Source organism: Crocodylus siamensis, chromosome 3, assembly GCF_052110815.1.
Source record: "Crocodylus siamensis isolate JL-2025a chromosome 3, ASM5211081v1, whole genome shotgun sequence".
NCBI classification, from domain to species: domain Eukaryota; kingdom Metazoa; phylum Chordata; order Crocodylia; family Crocodylidae; genus Crocodylus; species Crocodylus siamensis.
The window spans coordinates 248225465-248246205 of NC_143397.1; the positions used below are offsets into that span (position 1 = coordinate 248225465).

At 44.7% G+C, this 20741-nt stretch overlaps 1 protein-coding gene across 4 annotated transcripts in view; it reads right to left on the reverse strand.

The window, feature by feature from the left end:
• The window catches only part of ZFAT (zinc finger and AT-hook domain containing), a 272893-nt gene that overhangs the window by 82474 nt on the left and 169678 nt on the right, over nt 1-20741 (reverse strand). For all 4 annotated transcript variants that reach the window (XM_090040693.1, XM_090040692.1, XM_090040691.1 and 1 more), the window contains 3 exons: nt 15023-15176; nt 13295-14760; nt 11757-11989 (listed from right to left, as the gene is read on the reverse strand). In XM_090040693.1, coding sequence (XP_089896819.1) covers nt 11757-11989; nt 13295-14760; nt 15023-15176 — 1853 coding nt within the window. The remainder of the gene's footprint in view (nt 1-11756; nt 11990-13294; nt 14761-15022; nt 15177-20741) is intronic.

Sequence of the window (20741 nt, forward strand, 5' to 3'; positions counted from 1 at the left end):
GACCTCCCCCTCCCACCCCAATCTTTGATACTATACAAATATAAAACAAAAGATGGCTCATGCCCCTCCCCTTAAAACATGCTTTGTTTTCAAATACAAGCATTAAAATCTTTAGCTGCCATCTAGCACTTCACACTTTGATGCTGGGGGCTGGAAGTACACCCCATTGTGACTACAGTAACTTTCAAAACAGTTCCTGCCATTCACCACCTTGCAGCAAATGGATTCTCTGAATGGCTGTACAAACCCTGGATAAGTTATCTCCATTGATTTATACTGTATACAGAGCTTATATGCATTTCTTATTCATGTTTATTAAAAGTCCATCCAATATTCTAACCTCTAAGAAAAGAGGTTTAAACTCCAACTGTGCATGTCCTAAGCTGCCGCAAGCAATAAAGGACAGCACAAGTAAATATCAGTTGGTGATTCTGGGTACAATGGAAGGACTTGGTACGTATTAAGCCTTCAGTGTCAAGGACAGAGGGATAAGCAAACTGCAGAGCACTCTTGACAAAGAAGTCTCAGCCATGGAAACTGATTGCATTTATTTCCTGCTGAAGGTTGTATTTGATGAATTTTAGAATTAAAGTGCCAAATACCAATTCAAACATGGTTCTTTAAAAACACAAAAAAAACCATTATCACAGATGGAAACAGTAAAAGTCAAGTTTGGATTCTCTGGGGTAGGCTAGAATTACTTTATCTATTGAACATACACTGAGACTCTATATGATGGATAAAAGCAGAAGGTCTGCTACCCAAGTCTAACAGGCCATGAGGTGAGTATGCTTGCGAGGTGATGTATTCTATAGGAAACAGCATACAACAGAGTGTTGTTACAACCTAAAGGATCAGGTTTCTATTCATACCTACTGTGAGCTAGGGACAGCCTGGGGCAAGACTGGACTCGGGCTTAATCTTATAATTCTGGAGCCATAACAAGAGGCTGTCGCTGCTCCCTAGCACTGTGTCTCAGCCTGCAGTATATAGAAAATAATTTTTAAAACCTATTATTATTGTTTAAAGAACATCGAGTGCATTCCCAATTTGCTTGTTAAGCTTCCTACCAATCAGAAGTACTGTTTCCCTGAACAAATGAGAAGCAAATTTCACGCACGGGGTCAACTGCCTCTGCTGCTCAACAAGTTTTCCTGGCCTGTGATGCCAAGCTGTTCAGCTAGGGTTACCATATTTCCAGTTCCAAAACAGAGGACACCTCACTGCCCACCCACAGCCCCCTGGCCCTGCCAGTGCTCCTCACTCCCAATCTGCAGCTCCATGTCCCTTCTGCTGCCCCTCACTCCTGAACCACATACCTCAGGCCCTACCAGTGCCCCTCGGTCTCAACCCCCTGCTCCCCTCAGCCCCGTCAGAGGGGGCCTCCAGCTGCCCCCATCCCAATGGGCTGGAGAATGGTGACTCAGATCTGTATGGGCAGTGGCAGCAGTGGAGTGAGTCCAGCCCTGATGCAGGTGGGAGGGAAAAGGGGAGGCCTGTGGCACCCCCTGCTCTGAGCTGCAGGCTCTAGAGCTGCACCAGGTGGTCTTGGCCATGCCTCCTGGGCAATGTCTCCTGCCCAGCCTGGTCCCATGAACACAGGCACCAGCCCCAGTGCCGCAGGCCTGGCCACAGAGCTTACTGCAGCCCTCAAAGGCAACCACCCTTCCCCTGCTGGAGGGGAAGGTGCTTCCCCCCCATCCCTCCAGCAGTGCCCTACCGCAGCCACAACACCCAGACAGCTTCCCCCATCACTGGAGGGCACCAGCCCCCCTCACACACACACCTCCCACACACACACAACACTCCCCACCCCCAGACAGTCTCCAATCCCGGTCCCCCAAAGCCTTATCTGCATCCAGCTGCCAAAGCTGTTCCTACTACTGTGCCTAGCTGCGTGCCAGCGACCTGTGTGGGCAGGCACAGACACAAGTGCACATGCTGCCTTCAACTGCCCTCCTCCTGCTCCCACCAGCTTATGGTGGAGCCCAGGAGCAACACTTGGAGGCCTGTTATCTTGAGTCCGTTTACAATTGGGAAGCTGACCACAGGTATTGAGAGTCCATGAGAAGGGCCACAAGAATGATTAAGGGCACGGAGGACAAAACTTGAGGAAAGACTAAAAAATCTGGGACTGTTTAGCCTAGGGAACAGAAGACTGAGGCGGGGGTTGGTGGCTGTCTATAAGTATGTAAGGGGTGAATATTGGGAGCTGGGGGAAAAAACTGTTCGCTAGGGTGCCCCAGGGGAAGACAAGTTGCCATGGCCACAAACTGTTAGAGGATGGTTTCAGGCTGGATGTAAGGAAGAACTTCTTTATGGAAAGGGTGAACAGAATCAGAATAGACTTCCCAAGAAGGTGGTGCAGTCCCCAGCTTTGGACATCTTCAGGAGGAGACTGAACAAACACTTTGGTGGGATCATTTGATCTCAGCAGTATCCCTGCCCAGAGCAGAGGGTTTGGACTTGATCTTTCAAGGTCCCTTCCAGACCTTAATTACTATGATTCTATGAGTGCCTCAGAGACTGTGTATATGGCTTATGTTGAGTGACTCCTGCTAGGAGGAAGGGAAATAAGGAAAGTAGAGAAGTAAGGAAAATAAATAGAGACCGTGAGCCTGTAAAAGGACACTGAATGACTGTTTAGTGAGTTAGTTAACCCCGAACCTGCTATAGGTATTGCTGAAATTCATGGTGGAAGAAATACCCCAGTAACAGACAGCACCTGCACAATGAGGTACATTCACCTCAGCACCTCATTAAAATATGTCCAAAGTAATAGCTCTTCAAACATCCCATCAAAACGGCTTTGTCCCCATTTAGTTTTCCTCCCACACAGGCTTTTTCCTACTTACTTAAAAAGTATCCGTCTGAAAAAAGAAAAGCCTCAACTGTATTTGACAGCTTGAGCCATGAAGTTTTGTATCACTTTGTAGCACAAAAATGTAAGAGAAAAGTATCTTTCCCTCTTCACAAAGAAGAATAATTACTACTTATAACACTAGTCATAGTGCTATAACTTGTTGCACAATTCTTTTCCTGCACATCTGCTGACATGCTTCATCCTATCAGGCAGACCTCTTGCAATTACCCCTAGGTCTTCCACAAAAAGAAGCTAATACATTTGCAGAAGTGTGCTAATCTCAGGCTTCACACTGCCCTCACTTGGATCAATAAAAGCTTCACTATTGACTTTCATGGGACCAGGAGTGGGCCCTGCACAGAACTTTTGGGATATGAAGAAGTGGGAACAGACCGCCACACTCATCATTCCTATGCCAAATCAAGATTTTCATGAATTAAAAAGGCTCCTGCATTTAGCTAATGCCACACAGCCTTGCTTAAAGTGAAGTATTATGTTGATTTAATTTATTTGGGAAGAGATTAGATAATACTCTAATGAGCGATATAGGAAAATTAAAATGGTGGACAAGACAGAAACCTATTTGTCTCATTTAATGGCAACATGAGAGAGAATATTAAGGCGTCCATTTTCACAGTACAGGAATACATACCTCTAAAGTGTCTGTGCACATGCGCATCTGCACATGTATGTAGGTAGGTATTGTGTATTAAAATATAAATTAAAATGATGTATTAAATCATATAATTTAAATATAAATTTGATTACATAATTATATATAATTGTTTTAAATTAATTTTAATATATTTTTTATATAAAAATCTTTCTTTTCCTTTCTTTAAATTCCTGCACCAAGAGGTTTTTAGATGCAACCTAATCTGGAAGGCAAATATTCTGGGAATCAGCCCATGTATCTTTTCTTGACCCTATTACCATACTTCACGATTTGGGATAATTACGATGATTTTTAGCAGCTTCTAATATGCCTACTTTGCTCAGTTCTCATTTGCTATGAAAAACCATGACCACCTTACTGCTGCTGCCCAGTACCTCACTTCCATTTGCTGGGCAAAATTGCACCAAATTGTGAGCAACCAGGGACAGTAAGCAGGGCTGGTTGCAAGTAGCTCACTGGAAGCAAGAGGAAGAAAAGGAAGAGGAGCCAGGCATCTGATCCTGCTTCTAGAAGGTAAACGATCCAGGCCTGTCTGTGCGATTATTTGGTGGACTGTGTGGTTACGTGACTGCTGCCTTTGTCTGTCAAAAGTCCTAACAAGGGAACAGTCAGTCCAGGCCCAGGAGGGTGTAAAAGGAGATACTGCGAGTGAGTGCACAGGGGCAGCAAACAGGGCTGTTCGCAGGTCAGTTTACAACCCCACCTCTTTGAAGAGGAGCCTTTAAGGCAAGTTCTTTCTTTAATTAAGAGTAACTAACCTAGTAATTTAGTCTAAGTGGCTGGGACTCAGCAATTAGATCAATACTTAAGTCCCTTGTTTAACTAGAGACCAAAGTGAGTGGGGAATTTACTTCACAGATGATGGTGCTTTAGCTTTTTTGGCCAAGGGATATTGCTCCAGAAGGACTGCTAGGGAGAAATGGGGTCCATCCAATGAAAAGAAGGAAGAACATCTTCACAGACCAGCTCACTAACCTAATAAGTGGGGCTTTAAACTAGATTTGCTGGGGAATGAAAACCAAAGTCCCGAGGTAAGTGGGGAAGCGGGTGACCTGGAGGAAGCACAAGCAGGAGTGGGCAACAGGGGAGGCCTTCTCATTCTTCCTGAGAAAGCAGGGCAATTGGCTGGTTCAAGTGTCTGTACATGAATACATGGAGCCTGGGAAACAAGCAGGAAGAATTGGGTGTCCGTGCACAGTCAGGGAACTATTATGTGATTGAAAAAACAGACTTGGTGGGAGCTCACATGACTGGAGCAATGTTATGGTTGGGTAAAAACTGTTCAGGAAGGACAGGCAGGGGAGAAAAGAAAGAGGAGCTGCTCTTTAAGAAAAGAAGTTGCATGACTGCTCACAGCTCCAGTATGAAACTGGAGATAGGCCTGTTGAAAGTCTCTGGGTTCAGGTCAGAGTGGAAAGCAACAAGGGTGATGTCATGGTGGGCATCTGCTACAGACCACCAGACCAAGATAATGAGGCTTTTTTCAAACATCTGGCAGAAACTTTCAGATCACAGGCCCTGGTTCTCATGGGACTTCAATCACTCTGACATCTGCCGGGAGGGCAATGCAGCAGTACACAGGCAATCCAGGGAGCTTTTGGAGAGTGCTGGGGACAACCTCTTGGTACCAAGTGCTGGAGAGGCCAACTAGGGCTGTTCTCTTCTTGACCTGCTGCTCACAAAACAGGCAAGAATAGGTGGGGAATGTAGAAGTGGGTGGGAACTTGGGTACCAGGGTCTACATGATGATGACTGAGGTCAGGATCCTAAAGACAGGAAGGAAGGAGAGCAGCTACGTAAGGACCCTCAGTTTCAAAAAAGTAAACCTCAACACTCAGGGAATGCATGGGCAAGATCATCTGGAAAGCCAGGCTGAGGAGGAAAGGAGTCCAGAAGAGCTGGTTGTATTTTAAAGAAGCCTTACTAAGAGTGCAGGAATGAACCATTCTGATGCACAGGAAGACCATGGCAGAAGAGCAGCTTGGCTTAGCAGGGAACTCTTCAGTAAACTAAATCACAGAAAGGAGGCATAAAAGAAGGGAAAACTTGGACAACTGAATAGGGAGGAGTATAAGTATTACTGGGGCATAGAGGGATGAAAATCAGGAGAGCCAAAGCGCAACTGGACTTGCAGCCAGCAAGGAATGTAAATGTTAATAAGAAGTGTTTCTACAAGTATGTCAGTAACAAGGGGAGGGACGGGGAAAGTGTGGCTCCCTTACCTAATGGGAGAGGCAACCAAGTGACACATGATGCAAAAAAAATGAAGTGCTCAATGACTTTTCCACCTCAGTCTTCACAGGCAGGATCAGCTCCTACACTACTGCACCTGACCACACAGTTTGCGGAGCAGAGGAACAGCCAACAGTGGTGAAAGAACAGGTTAGGGAATATTTAGAAAAGCTGGATGTGTACAAGTCCATGGGGCCAGACAGGATGCACCTGAGGGTGCTGAGGGAGTTGTCCAAAGCGACTGCACAGATGCTGGCTATCATCTTTGAAAACTCATGGCAGATGTGGGAGGTCCCAGACAACTGGAAAAGGGCAAATATCATGCCCATCTTTAAAAAGGGAAGAAGGATCTAGGGAACTACAGACCAGTGAGGCCTCATCTCAGTCCCTGGAAAAATGATGGAGCAGATCCTCAAGGAATCCGTCTCTAAACACTTGGAGAAGATCATTAGGAACACTCAGCATGGATTCACCAAGGACAAGTAATGTTTGACCAACCTTCTGTGATGGGATGACTGGCTCTGTGGATGTGGTGAGACAAGCGGATGTGATATACCTTGACTTTAGCTAGGCTTTTGATAGTCTCCCTCAACACTCTTGCAGGCAAGCTAAGGAAGTATGGATTGGATTAATGGATTGTAAGGTGAACAAAAAATTGGCTGGATCATTGGGCTTCAAGGCCAGGTACATACATTGCACTTTTACCAGTATAAGTGATCAGAAACCAGCCTATACCTGTAACAGAACAGAAGTCTGGCACACACAAACTGGTTTAAAAATGGTAGAACCCAGTCTAAGATTTGCTTCCCCCTGCTCCCCCACCAAAGGCCAAATGTGTATTCTGCTCGCTACTGATTTAAACTACACTGCTTACAAAAAACTGTGCAACTTGGATCAATTCTGTCCTGCGTTTCTGAATGTCTGTACCTAGCCAAAGGATAATAATCAACAGCTTGATGTCTACCTGGCAGTTGGTATCAAGTGGAGTGCTCCAGGGGCTGGTCCTGGGGCTGGTTTTAGTCAATATCTTGAACAACAATCTGGAAGATGGGATGGAGTGCACCATCGGCAAGTCTGCAGATGACACCAAGCTGGGGGGAGTAGTAGATATGCTGGAGGGTAGGGCTAGCATTCAGAGATCTGAACAAATTGGAGGATTGTACCAAAAGAAGTGTCATAAGATTCAATAAGGACAAGTGCAAAGTCCTGCACTTGGGACAGAACAATCCCATGCACTAGTACAGACTGGGGACTAACTGGCTAAGCAGCAGCTCTACAGAAAAGGACCTGGGCGTTACAGTGGACAATAAGGTGATGATGAACCAGCGGTGTGCCCTTGTTGCCAATAAGGCTAACAACATACTTGTCTGCATTAGTGGGATTGTTGCCAGCAGATGGAGGGAAGCGATAATCTACCTCTATTCAGTACTGGCGAGGCCACATCTGGAGTAGTACGTTCAGTTTTGAGTCCCCACTACAGAAAGGATATGGACAAGTTGGAGAGAGTCCAGTAGAGGGCAACAAAAATGATTAGGCCTGGGGAACTGGGCTGATGACGACAGGCTGAAGGAACTGGGCTAAGTTAAGTCGGGAGAAGAGAAAACAGAGGGGATTTAATAGCAGCCTTCAAATGTCAGAAGGGTGGTTATGAAGAAGATGGAGCTGGACTGTTTTCAATGGTGGCAGACGACAGAACAAGGAGCAACAGTCTCAAGTTGCAACAAGGGAAATTTAGGATAGATATCAAGAAAAACTGTCTTACAAGGAGGGTAGTAAAGCACTGGAGCACGTTCCCCAGAGAGGTTGTGGAATCTCCATAGTTAGAGGTTTTAAAGACCCAACTAGACAAAACCTCGTCTGGGATGATATATTTGGGGACGGTCCTGCTTTGAGCAGGGGGTTGGACTCCTGAAGTCCCTTCCAAGCCTAATTTTCTATTATTCTAAATGCAATATAGATAAAATGGTGGTACTTTGAGTGTGCGTCTCTTTCCTATGTGCTTGGAATGAAGTATGGACTATAAAAGTAGCAAGACAGTAATGTGGTTCCAGCTACTGAATACAGTGATGAAACACAACTCTGGGGACCTGGATTCTGATTTCTGCCACTGACACAGAGTTCTGAACTAATTACTTATACCAGAGTTTTTCCATATGACCACAGACTGTGTTTTCGTCATGTTCCGGCTGTCTAATTCGAGATACCAAACACCTTACCAGAAGGCCAACATACTCACCTGCAACTGAAATCAGTAAGAATGGTAAATATTCCAACACTTGAAGCAGTGAGATCTAAAGCAGGACTGTTAAAACATACAGCCCACAGGCCACATGTAACCCACAGAGCACCCTTATCTGGCCCCCAACACTGTCCCTAGGTCTGGTTAGACCCACTTGGGGCACTACGTGCACTCATGGTGTAGAGCAGGTCCACAGGCTAGATTGGGTCCACAGACCGCTCTCTCCTCCCCTGTGCCCCAGCATACTGGAGCCAGTTGCTGCTGTACATGTGGCCCAGATCCCAGAGTGCATGGAACGGGCACCACATGTGATGCTGTTCAGCTGGGGCACTACAATCCAGTTGGACTCTGCCACATGCTGTGCCTGTTCCAGTGACTGAGGGATTCATAGTGCGAGTGGTAGACTGGCTGGAACAGCCACCTGATCAGGTGTGGTGGGAGGTGGGAGGGAAGCAGGCAGGACAGAGAGGGAGTGGAAGAAGAGGAAGGTCAGAAGGCGGGGGGGTGGTCTGTGGGCCCAGTCTGGCCTGTGGACTAAGCCTGCACCACCCATCCAGTCTACAATGGGGATGGATGAGTCTGACATCCCTGGTCCAAAGGAACACCTGCCAAGTTAAGAGCAAGGGGCCTCTAGTTCCTAATCTCTGCTCTGTCACTGACTCAGTGGGTTTTCTTAGCTAAGTTAACTTCAGTTTGCATCAGTGGAAGCTGGGTGCCTAAATACTTTTGTCAGTCTGGACCTTTATGGATCTGAGCCTCTTTCAGTTCATTCTCTGAGGCAATTATAATTCCTCCTTACCATTCAAGAGTGCTGTGATGATTAATTAGGTAATGCCTTACACCACGGTTTGAACATTTAAAGAGGTATAGAAATGCTAAGCACTCTGATCAATCAAGCCCTAGGTGTCTCCAAATTGGCATGGAAAATTAGTGAAGACATTTGCAAATTCTGGTCTTAAGCAACCTATGCCTCAGTTCCCACTCAATGAAAATCTTCTCTGCCATGCAGGGTGTTACAAAGATAACTTAATTAATGCTTATTAGGCACAGATACAGTGAAAATAAGTACCACAGAAGAGCCCATGAGGAAATTAATCATTCCATTTTTCAGTGCAGGGTTTGGATGGTGCATAGAGAATAAGATATGAGGCCTTACACTGAATGATGATGAGGATAAAAAGAAATACTGAAAATCTGATTTATCTGAAAAAACATCAGCCACCCCAGGCGCCAAATGAGAAAGAGATCCAAAAGGAAAAAGAAATACTGTATATAAGCATGTAATGGAAAATGGTATCAGAAGGTATTCAACCAAAAGGGTTAAACTTAGGCTTCACGGGCAACTTTAATTCTGGGAATAGCTTCTGAATGTTTGAATTTGCACCCTCCGTATACATCCATGCAGCTTTTCTTACACGAAGATGCTTATACATTGGTTAAAATATTTTACTGTACAACCTGTATGTAAAGTACTAAAAAAATACAAGGTTTAGGTATAAAGATCCATCTGGAAAACTCCATTTCTCGTTATACTTTTTAAGAATCACTTGATAAAAATATAGATTGACAAATGTGCACTTTAAATTGTTCAATACATATTTGATAATAGCTGTCACTGTGAAATTTGAAAGACTCTGCTTACCAATGCAATCTAACTGGAGATGCATTCTCAATCCTACTTTGCATCAAGGTCCTGGGCCTCTGGCTGGGAAGATCAGTTGGAGCTGTTGAATGCTCGGCAATTTTGAATATAGATTTAGGAATGTATCTTTAAACTCCAATTTTTTTTTAAATCTTGGCCACCATTTTGTCACTTATTTACTCCTTTTCATGGTAGGATGTAAATATTTGACTACTGATATATTACAAGAGTAAGGTTAATGAATTCAGAACAATTTAATGGAACCACTACTGGGAAAACTGTTTGGTTATAATAAATTTCAGTTCTCTTTAAGAAATTACATCTATTCAACTCAAAAAAAAAAGTGAGAAAACTTGTGTCTAAAGGAGCTGGAGTTTTACTGCACTATGTTGCAGTTTTGTTGAAGTGGAAACTGTCAGCTCTATTCAAGAAGTTCTAGACTATCTGAAATGAAGTAGAAATAAGAGACAAAATAGATACCTAAAAATATAAGATCGTCTCCTTTCCTTTTCTATCACCTGCTGGTTGTAGATAAACTTTCCTGCAGGTCCCCACAGACCAGCACTTGGTAAGAGTCATAAGAGGGTTCTGTTCCAACCCCTGGAGATACTGACCAAAAGTCTATCTCCTACCTGAGCAAGGAGGATCTGAAAACATTACACTTAACTGCTTTTCAAAGCAATTACACAGAACTATCCGTGTATGAGAAAAAATGCACTCTAAGAACAAACTCTTTATTCCACATCAAGCTTTTAGTAAAACAAGACACAGCTTCGCTGATCCACTGCATCCAACAGACACGTTAGCACAGACTAGGTGATAAGCAAAGTTTTGCTTTCTAGAGAAATTTGGTATGTATACTGTACGATTTACACGTTGAGAACAGATAGGGACTTACATAACCAAGGGGCAGTTAAAAGCCCAAATGTGCCTTTAGCTCAGTAATTCTTGTTTTTAAGGGGAGGTGCATATGGTTCTTCTCTCTGCACAACTGTAACTGTTACTTACTATGTTTTTTCTATGTAGAAGTAAACAATGTATTCAAGAGTAAGTTTAATGAATTCAAAAGGTACTTAACAAAATTCCTACTGTTGGAGTTGTCTGAATGTCTTGTAATAAATCTAAATTACTAGGATATAGCTCATGCCACCCTCCTGGCACTACTAGTAAATAATATTTAATTATACATTCTAGAATAGCTTTCCAAATGTTCCTTGAAATCAGAAATTGTGCTTTATTCAGTACTAGCTATGCCACACAGATTCATGGAATCAATAAGAGCCGTGAAAGAAATATTTAATAAATATCTGTAATATACTGCATTAATTCCAATTCTGCTTAAAGATGCACATGTCAGTTGCACACTCACAATAGTTTCATTACAAATTCTTCATCTAACAGCAATAAAAAAGCCTCTATCTCCTAGATGCTCATAAAATACTTATGTAATTTAAAACTGTAGTTCAGAGCACAACAATACATTGAAAGCTCAGACGTGGAAGACAACTGAGCAAATCTGGTGTAGAAAATACTGATTTCTGCATAATATTCAGACAGAGGCACTGGATCATAGGCAGAGCTTCTTGAAGCAAAATTGGCTTGCAACATGTTCTGGAATTCCTTAGATGCTCTTGAATAACTGTGCTGCAGACAAAGCCCTGAAAAGGATGAGGCTGACTGGCCACTCATACCTCCATAGCCCATCAGGCACTTGACCCAGTAATTCAATGCAGGGGTGGGGGCCTGAACAAGACTGTGTTCCTTTCAGAAGTAGGTGTCTCACCCTTCTGATCCACCGTAAATGGAAATGATAGCTGTAACAGAAGACTCACCAGATTTAACCACACTAACCATAAAAATGCCTTCCTTTACAACTAAGTCTGTGGTACTAATGTCTGAGGAAAGAATCAGCAGTAGCAACAGTCCCATACCCCTTTTAAAGTCTCAAGCCCCAAAACAGCCAGGAAGGAGTTGAGGAGACAAAGCATATGTACTGCATTAAGACTTTTTCCAATCAAATTTCAAAGAAATGTTCAAAGAAAGTGACTTCACAGAGATGAGACAGAATTTTGATAAAGCAAAGAGTATTTATTCTGTTACTTACCAGCTCTGTGTGAACTTTCAGATGTGCCTGAAGCTTGTATTTATCTGGAGTAGAATAGTCACAGTGTTCAGTGGGGCATTTCAGCAAAATATTGCTATGTTTCTGTATGACGTGACGCTTAAGGCAGTTTTTGGTGATGGAGGAATAATTGCACTGGGAGCAGTAATATAAATGTTCTCGAGTGTGAGTACGAACGTGCATGTCATAATGGACCTGGTACCAGAACAACTTGCCTAAAAATAAAATTAAACATGAAAACAAGTAATTTCTAAAGACATTTGTAAAAACTTGTATTGTAAAAAAATTCAAATGTTCAGTTCCCTTTTATTCAAACTACAATTTTACAAAGCCTTCCTTCTGTGTTTAATGAAAATATACCTATTGAGTTGTCTCAAAGCTATTTCACTGTTACATGCACAACTAGAAAAACACAATAGTGACCTTGTATGAATGTAACCCTTTATGCGGGATATATTAACAAATGTGTTCCCAATGAAGAAGTCTTTTAGGGCACCTGTAGATATGTGGAGATGCTGCTCCGGTGCACTGTAATTACAGTGCCTTGGACCAGACTCGATTAATTGAGTCTGATGGAGCATGCTAATTAGTGCACTTCAGCAGCCTCTGTGTCTCGCATACTCAGCATCCCCGTGCTTCAAAATGGCAGCAGGGGTCTTTAACTAAAGCTTGTTGAACGAGTAGCTGGGACGCTGAATATACAGGATGCTGCAGGAGCTTTAATGAGAGCACCCCCAGAGCACGTGTAAAGACACCCTTAAAGTCTCTTCCCGCGTTCTACTATGCGTGCCCATAGCAAATGTGGTTAAGCTGAACTATCAATATGCCAGTAAACCAAGCTAGCATGTATCCCTCTTCAGCCACTCTGAACTTAATTATATGAGGGTTCCAGAAATGCCTTGAAATGAAAGCACAAATACACTGACTTAAAAGCATCAAAGATTTTAATTGATTTTCTTTAAACTTTAATTCCCTTCCCTTCCTGGGCAGTGAAGACGAATCAAATTCAGAGCTTCTCCATTTGGGGGCTGTCAGAAGAAAGTAATCTCCCTCTAGTTTCCTAGCGTCCACCCAGAACAACAGAATCAAAACAGCTTCATCCTAAGACTAAAACTTTTCACCTCTAAGGAACAGAGTTATACAAGTATGAAAATGAAAACTGCCAGCATACGGATCTGGTGTATATACATGCATCTTTGCCTGACCCATGTAAAAGTCAGTATCTGCAGTGCACAGCCTTAATTTGTGCTGCTAAAATAATACCTAGCAGGGCTGCAATACTAACAAAGAATTTGGTAAAGCAAAGTCTTGTTTGACAAGACCTCTCTCTTCCTCAGTTTCCCTGATGGTTGTATGTTCTGAACAAAATACATGGACTGGATGACAAAATCCAGCCCAGAATTTTTGCTTAACCACAAAACTGCAGTGAATTATATATTTTAAAAAAGAATGTGATAAAAATGCACTGTTACTGCGATTCATTTGAAATAAAAAACTCACACAGTTCTACTGGTTCTTACCACAGTATTCACATTCCAAGTCTCCATAAACTTTTCTTATCTTCTCACACAACTCTGTGTTCATTTGTCTCTTTTGTAAACCATCCAAAATCTGCATAAAGGCCACAGCTCCTCCCCGAGTATCAGAAGCTGTGCTACTAGAGTTTGGCTTTGGACTGATGGCTTCACTGGAATCTGGTGCTGGAAGAGGATTTGTAGATTCTGCCATGTTTTGATTTGATGATGTGCTTGTTTCTAATTCACTAGCATGAAAGGGTTGACCTGTCTCGTCAGAAACTGAAAGGCTCTCAATGTTTATATCATTGTGATTCACACTTGAGTCTTTGCCTCCCGGCAACAGCAGCTGGATTTCATCACCCTGTATATTTACTGAACTATCACAGTTGACTTCCTGTTCATTTCCAGGAGACAATTTTGGTTCTTCTGAAGTGCTAGCGGCATTTTTCAGCAAAAAACAATTTGGCGCCGCATGCGATTCAATGTGTGATACTTCTGCATCAGTTGACGGTTGACAGGGCAGCTCAGGTGCACTCTCCACCAGAGAGTTTTCCAATTCTAAGGAAGGGGCAGCCTCAATTTTTAAATGACTGTCAGGCTGATCATTATGGCTTACCTCAGTAGTATTTGTTTCGTCTTTACAGTTAAGTTGCTTTGGTACGCTAAGTGCTTCAGTGCTTAGACGAGTGATTTTATCTGCAGGCGGTGTTAATTGTTCCAGTGCTTCCTGTTGTATATCACCTCCAGGCTCCAGAAGGCAGAAACTCTGATTGATAGAACTGTTAAAAACAGAAGTTTCTTGCAAATCTGCATGTACTTCTTTGATATGTGCACGGAGCCTTACAGAACTGACAAATTTCTTCAGGCATACAGAACAGACATAAACAAATGGGTGTTTCTGAACATGAAGTTCAAGTGCTTGATATTTTGTGGCTCCATGGCCACAGAGCTCACAAGCAAACGGTCTTTCATCACCATGGACTAGCATGTGACGGTCTCGATCCAGTTCATTTTTGAATTTGCGTTCACAAATATGGCAGTCATAAAGCAGCTGTCTCTTGCCTTCTCGGGTCATCAAGCGGAGCTCATCAAACACATCTTTCACCTTCTTGTCCTTCAAGTCATGCGTTTCCTTGATATGCTTGATTAGATTTTTGACATCCGAGTATTTCTTTTTGCAAAAGCGACAATGTTGCTTAATTTTCTTGTGGACTCGCTCAATGTGGACTTTGAGGTGGCCTTTGCTGAGACATGTGAATGCACAGTAATCACAACTGAATTTTTCCCCTGTGTGTTTCCTCATGTGCACGTTGAGGTTGGCTTTGATGGCACTGGCATAGCTGCAGTATGAACATTTGTAAGGTTTTTCATTTGTATGAATCCTCAAATGAGCCTGGAGAGAATGTTTAAATTTGAATACCTTGTTGCAGTATTCACAAGTAAAAATTTTTAGTTGAGTTGGACCTAACCTAGAATAAAACCAAACAACAGCTATAATTAGAGTACTGATATACAGTAACAAAGTAGGCTGTCATTGTTCTATATTATGGACTAAAAGTATGCAGAAAGCTAAATTTGTCAGGAAGTTTTCACATTACAAAGAGCAGCCATGTCTCACGCAAAGTATTTTTGCCTACTGAACATCAGAAGTTCTGCTTACATAAAACTGAAGACAGAAAAAAAATTCTCTCCCATGTTCAGCACAAGAAAATTAAATGCTTTTAAAATTACCTGCTTGATTTCATTGCCTGCTCATAGGGTGTTTGTTGAATGGCATATTCTTGATAGCCTCTTCGCTGAGCTTGGTCTTGAACAGTTGCCTCAGAATTTGTTGTTGGTTCCGTTTCTTGGGGAGCAGCCTCAACTGGAACTATTTTTGTGGCTCCTAAAATTGAGATCAAACCAAAGATGTGTTAAAATCATTGCGTTAAAATGTACACTGCCTGCGATCTGCAAATTGATTCAATATATTTACTCTAGTAACAATCATTAACTATTTTTCTTTGGTACGCACTACTCATGTGCACATAACTTAAAAAAAACGTGTGCAAGTAAAGTAAGAAAACCTTCCAGTAGACATCTCATGCCTGCACTGCACAGCTCATATGGGACTAGTATCACTGTATGTTAATTACAGTTGCCTAACATTTCTTGTTACGAGGTTTGCTGTCAGTCTATTCCTATTTTTACCAAAATTTACCCATTCAAACTGAAATTTCAGATACTGAGAAAGTGCTTCAGGCTCAAATTTTTAGAAAATTTCAGACAACATTTTAGTCAATTTCAAGAATGAGATTGGGAAATGCATCATATTTTATCCATTATTTAAAATTCTAGCTGACCAAAGGAAAAGTCTCCATAGCACCCCCATACCTTGGAACACAGACCTGGAATCTGAGAAGGGCCTGGCCATTGTGCTGGGACGAGACTTCCTCTGTCTCTAGGAAAACCCACCCGTATTTAACCAAACTGTAAAACTTTGTTGCGGGGACAGAGAAGGTGCTGCTTGCTGTTATCATAGACTATTACTCAATACGAGGATGACAGCCTTTCAGTAAATAAGGAAGTAATTGATGAGTTCACAGATGATTGAGGAGGCCAAGCGGAGATCTGCATGTCCAATGGCAAATAGGTCCGGGAAGCTGGGAGGAATAGATCTTGGTGACTTCAGGTCATAGATCTTTCCTTTGTCTCATTTGTCTATCCGTGTACATAGCCTCCATTTGTTCAAAATTGTCAATGCTTTGTCATACATCATGTTATTTGGAACAATTCAGTTTTCGAACCTCCCAGATATTGATGTTAATTACACATTTCTTCAGATAAGAGATTCAAGCTGTCCTTGAATTGCTTCTTTTGCCCACCCTAGAGTGCTGAGCACTGATGAGTTCGGAGTATAGGACCTGCTTTGAGAACCAAGTTGTCAGGCATCCTTATGACATGCCCTGTCCAACAGAGCTGCTGCCATATAAATTTGGCTTCATGGTGGTGGTGTTTACTTGCACCAGAATGCTGACATTCATGCTTCCGTCCTTCCAGATGACATGGAGAATTTTTCAAAGACGTTGCTGATGGTAACGTTTCAAAGCCTTTAAAGTGTTTCCAATATACTGTCCAAGTTTCACTCCCATACCACAGGGCAGGGATGACAACTGCCTGGTACTCACAAGTTTGATTTGGGTTCTGATGCCACGACCACTGAAGACAGTTTTGGAGTCATCCAAAGGCAGCATTCCCAAATTTTATGGGGTGCTGAGTATCATTGTCCTTGATTACTTTTTGGGGAAGTTGGCTGCCCAGGTAAGGGAAATGTTCAACATTATACAAGGACTCCTTTCTAATTATAGTATGTGGAAGAGCAGATGGTTGGGTATGGGGTGGGTTGGTAAAGTATCCTCGCTTTTTGTGAACTTGACAGTGAATCCAAGCATTTCATGTGCTTCACAATCTGAAGATCTTTAACTGAGTGGGGACACACGATGGGATTGTCAGTAATGGAGGTGTTGGTTACCTTGGAAGGGTAGGGGTGTGGGTAAGGGCTGCTTCTTGCACATGCTCAGTAAAGACTTCAATATTAGCAGCTGACATCTCCAAGTTTCTACCTTCTTTAAGCATATTCTTTCCCTCCTAGTTTTTAGTGCTAAACAGAATGTGAAGAGCAATATTCCCAGACCAACCAAAACACGGTCTGTCCTCTCACAGCTCTTCCTTGCAACAGGCCTGCACATGCACCAGCCCCACACAATGAAAGAATGCTCCAGCCCAGAACTACTGGAGAAAAAGTTGTACTTTTTTGGTAATTGGTCCTCCAAGCCAGGGTTAGACCAGGTACTAGAATTAAAGCCTGTTTCACCTTTCCTCTCAATAGCTCTAGTATTGACAACCCACAAGCAGGAGGTGAAAAAGCTGGTGGGAAGGAGGTAAAGTAGCTGCTAAGGAGTGGGAGGTCAGGAAAAGACTGGAAATCCAGTCAGGGAAATCACTATGGTCCTTATTTCCTGAGTGCCTGACTTGTAGTCCCAGGGTTTGATTTCTAGAAATGCTGAGCAATCACAGCTATGACTGAATCCACAAGAAGCGGTGCTCTGAATAAATAATAGCAATAGGATGCTAACTGCTCAAAATATCAGGTCCTGTGCGTCTCAAAATACCCACCCAAAATGAGTGGATAATTCTTTAAATCTTAATCCTTATGCCTCAGCTGCCAACCTATAAAACAGGCATACAACAATATCCTCACTTCACTGGGATGATGTGAAGATTAATATTTGTGAAGCAATCACACTGTAGTCAGGAGCACCACAGAAAAGCTCAAGAAGAAATTAAGATTCTGCCTTCAGAGTAAAGCATGCCACCTGTACAGTTAGTAAAACATGGGTTTGACTTGGAGCCACAAAAAGAAAGCAAGATCTAGAAAAGCTGCTCATTAAATGAGCACTCACCATGTGTTTAGGAAAAAAATAGCATAGGATCATGCAATTAAAGACTGTATACATGCACACATAGAAGAGTATAACATTGCACAGACAACTATCATTTTGGCATTTCCCAATTTAAGTACTTAGCTTTGCAGCCTTAATAACAACACAGAGCTACACAGAGAAGCACATACAGCCTGGAGATGGCTGGGGACCGTCTTGTTTTCAGCAGTCCCCAGCCAGCTCCAGGCTGCACATGCAGACTTCCCTGTGCAGCCCAGGGTGGCGAGGAACTGTTGTGGTCAGAGACAGGTCCCAGCCCTGTGCCCCAGATTGAGGCACAGGGCTTAGAAAGAGCTACAAGGATGGGACCGGTTCCAGCCCTCGTCCCAATCTGCCAGTGCGGCAGTTAGCAGCAATCTAGCTGCTAGCTGCCTGTGGCAGGGCACCTTTGGTACTTGCCACTTCAAGAGGTTTGAACAGGCTATACAGCAGCAGGCAGGTGCAGAGCAGCCTGATGAGGTGGTCACACGACCGCAGGAGGGCTCCTGGATTGGAGGATGGGGCTGAGCAGCCGCACTATAACCACAGACCCTCAGAGCTGAGCAGGCAGTTGCTGTAGGGATGCCGCAGGAGTAACCTTGCCTGGCTGGAGTACTGGTGCTCCCAGAACACCTGGAAGTCAAGGACAGGAGCTATGGGGATGAAGGAGGTTCCTGGTCCTGAGTCATGACCTAGAACTATACCCTGCTGGGGTTGGATGGTGTAGGGTTACCATATGTTCAGGTTTTCCTGGACACGTCCTCACTTTTGGCCCCTGTCCTTGTGCCTGGGAGGGTTTTTAAAATACAAGCAAATGTCCAGGTTTTTGCTTTGCCTGCTTTCCCGGGTGCTAGCAAGCTTGGCCGCTTGGGGCTGAGAGCAGTGGGCAAGGTGATTGGCTGTTTGAGGTCACGTGCTCTGTATGCGGGCTCCCAAGTAAGACACACACAGTGCGTATGTGGGGTGGGGGAGGTCAGGGAGCCTCTGGGTTGGGAGCATGGGACAATAGCAGGGCTGGGAGGCAGGGGCTTAGGAATGAGGGGCAAAAGCCAGGGCACGGGCAGATCACCGTCCCCGCCCCAATCATATACCGCTTTCTCTCTCCTCCCCTCCTCCTCTGCCCCCCACAACTGTCCTCGTTTTTTAGCGCTAGTGAGAGGGCATGTGTGTGTAGGCCATGTACAGTAGGGTCCGCAGGGGCAGGCCTGAAGGACTGCATACAGGCTGACCTTAGCGATTGAGTAAGCTGTGTTTGGAGGGGCACCAAGGAGCACCCGTATGGGAGAGTGAGGTGAGTGGCTCAACCTAAGCAGAGGAACCTCGACTAGTCAATGCTGGGGATAGGACCAGAACAGTCAAAGGGCCAGAGTACCAACCACAAGCGATGCCAGGAGCCAGGGCCCTGGAGTTCTTACTGGCTTAGAGGCGAGGCCAGGGCTTGTGCAGCCAAAGATCCCAGAGGGGGCCACTGCCAAGAGGAAAAAGGACTTGGGGAGCTTTGCAGCACCCCAATGAGGGTGGGGAGTAGACCACCTGAGGAGAAGGGTTCCAGGTGAGGTTCGAAAATTAACCATATAGTGATGCCTTCTGCGAGGCATGGGACACAGAGTAGGGACGGTACAGAGCCGTGTACTACGTCCATGGCATTGCACAGTAAATGGGAAGCCTCCCCCCTATAAACAACTAATTAAGCTACAACAAAGCAAGGCAATGGGCAGACTGCCCCACACAGGTGGGCAGGCCAATGACTGGACTGGCCATAAGACAGCCCCGTGTTATACTGCCCCGCCAGCCGTGGCAGGGGGCTAGGACTTGCCACACAACTGCAGCTCTTTCCAAGCTCTGTGCCACCGATCAGGGAGCCAGGGCCAGAAGCTCCCTGCTGCCAGGGCAAGGAGACATTGTTCCCACCCCTGCAGCAGGCAGCCCCCCCCAAGACCAGGAGACAGCTGTCTCCTGGCCCAGTTCTCTCAGCTAGCACCCAGGAGGAGCCTGGAGCTCCCCCTGGTGGTCACAGGGGTGCACTGCACGGCTGTAGGGAACTAGGATTCTGGTGGGCAAGCTGAGGGACTGTGGCATTGACAAATGCACGGTCACATGGGTGGCAAACTGGCTCCAGGGGCGCACCCAGAGGGTGGTGGTGAACGGGGCGATGTCAACCTGGGAGGGTGTGGACAGCGGAGTCCCCCAGCGCTCAGTCCTTGGGCCGGTGCTGTTCAACATCTTCATCAGCGACCTGGACGAGGGGTGGAGAGCACCCTGTTCAAGTTCGCTGATGACACCAAGCTGTGGGGTAAAGTGAATACACCAGCAGGCAGGGGCCGCATCCAGGCAGACCTGGATAGGTTGGAGAAGTGGGTGGATATGAACAGGATGCGGTTCAAGAAGGACAAAGTGCAGGGTGCTGCACCTGGGGAGAGGGAACCAGCATTATGGTTATACGTTAGGGGCTGCCCCACTTGGCAGCACAGAGGTAGAGAGGGATCGTGGAGTCAGGATTGACTCCAGGATGAATGAGTCGCCAATGTGACGAAGCAATAGGCAGAGCCAACCGCACCCTGTCCTGCATCAACAGGGACATCACTAACAGGTCCAGAGAGGTCTTGCTCCCCATCTATGCGGTGCTGGTCAGGCCGCAGCTGGAGTCCTGTGTCCAGTTCTGGGCGCCGCACTTCAAGAGGGACGTGGGAAACCTGGAGAGGGTCCAGAGGAGGGCCACTCGTATGGTTGGGGCCTCCGTGGCCAGCCCTATGAGGAGAAGCTGAGGGACCTGAATCTCTTCAGTCTCCGCAAGAGGAGACTGAGGGGGGAACTTGTGGCTGCCTACAACCTTATCAGGGGCCAGCAGCAGGGACTCAGGGAAAGTCTGTTCACCAGGGCCCCCCTTGGAGTCACCAGGAACAATGGCCACAAGCTGAGAGAGGAGAGGTTTAGGTTAGATATTAGGAAGAACTACTTCACTGTAAGGGTGGCCAGAGCCTGGAACAGGT